This window comes from Pteropus vampyrus, unplaced genomic scaffold (assembly GCF_000151845.1).
Source record: "Pteropus vampyrus isolate Shadow unplaced genomic scaffold, Pvam_2.0 Scaffold426, whole genome shotgun sequence".
In the NCBI taxonomy this organism is placed as follows: domain Eukaryota; kingdom Metazoa; phylum Chordata; class Mammalia; order Chiroptera; family Pteropodidae; genus Pteropus; species Pteropus vampyrus.
This window is the reverse complement of record NW_011889207.1, coordinates 275403-276599: the sequence shown is the minus strand read 5'-3', so window position 1 is coordinate 276599 and position 1197 is coordinate 275403. Positions and strand designations below refer to the sequence as shown.

Below are 1197 nucleotides of genomic sequence, written 5' to 3'. Positions count from 1 at the left end.
CGTGAACGGCATTAATTTAGAATAAAGCTCTTGCTCGGGAGGTGATGACTGGAGTCCGGACCGCGCTGTTTGCGGAATCCCATTATGCGTTTACCTGGACCCACCCCCACTGGATCTTTGCTAAGTATGAAGCCGACCTCTGGAAATGGGGATTCTGGATGGTGGCAAACAAGGAATGACGGACACGGGGAACAAACGCATTTACACGAAAAATAATTTCAGACAACACTTTATTGTTTGTGGGTGTCAGGAGGCTCTGGCGGGCTGGGCTCACTGGCTCCCCCCGGAGCAGGCCGGTGCTCCGTGGCTCTGTTTGTGGTAGTCCGTGGCGATGTCCCCCACGACGGACAGGAACTCGGAGAACTCGATCTTCTTATCTTTGTTCTGGTCCTTATCCTCGAAGATGTGGGACAAGTAATCTTTGCCCTTTTTGTCCTGTGGGAGAAGATGCAACACGAGACAAGTTCATCCTCAGGTGTCGGGGGTGGAATGGGAGGGGGTGGGGGCGGAGCCGGGACAGAAGGACCTGGGGCTGTGGGGGAGGGGGCGCTGGAGGAGCACAGGGCGGGGGGTGGTGTGAGCATCAGCCTGAGCTCCCTGAGGGGGAGTCCTTGGCCCACGCGCCAGTGTGACTGAGGGACCCAGGCGGGGTGCGTGTGCTCTGCCCAGAGCCACACTGACCAGTGACCTGTGGGTGGGTGGTCTCCAGCCGGAACCCCTCCCGGCAAGGGCCCCAACAGCCCGAGCTCCCCCCAGGGACCCACATGCGGCCTCGCCCCGTGCTCGGCCTCCTCTGCCCACTCTCTACCCCCGAATCATCCCACCCTGAGGTCCCTCTATGCGCCCGTCCAGTGTTTGTGTCCCTCATAACGGCCACTTAGTGACCAGTTCGGTCCAATCTAATTGTCAGATAGAAAAAGCTCTGTGAATGAGCTTTCCCGTCGTCCAGAAAGGAGGTCAGTTCTGTCACCAAGCGACCCCCATCACCTGCCTCTGGTCTCAGGAGGCCAGCGGGAGCCTCTAGAGGCAGGGCCTGAGCGCATGGGCCCCAGGCTCCTGGAGGCAGTGGGGCGGGTGGAGCGCCCTCCAGTGGTGGCACCCACCGTGCAGCCACCTTACAACGACTGTTTGCAGCCAACTTGGCCACACATGTCATGTCCCACATCCCGATGACAAGCCAGCATATGAAGCCCACGA

The 1197-nt window shown here is 59.7% G+C and overlaps 1 protein-coding gene across 1 annotated transcript in view; it reads right to left on the bottom strand.

Annotated features, from left to right (window-relative positions):
* Positions 1-247: 247 nt before the first annotated feature.
* Positions 248-1197, bottom strand: part of LOC105306163 (protein S100-A7-like) — a 14528-nt gene continuing 13578 nt past the window's right edge. The window contains exon 3 of the mRNA XM_011381076.2: positions 248-435. Coding sequence (XP_011379378.1) covers positions 271-435 — 165 coding nt within the window. The 3' untranslated portion in view covers positions 248-270. The remainder of the gene's footprint in view (positions 436-1197) is intronic.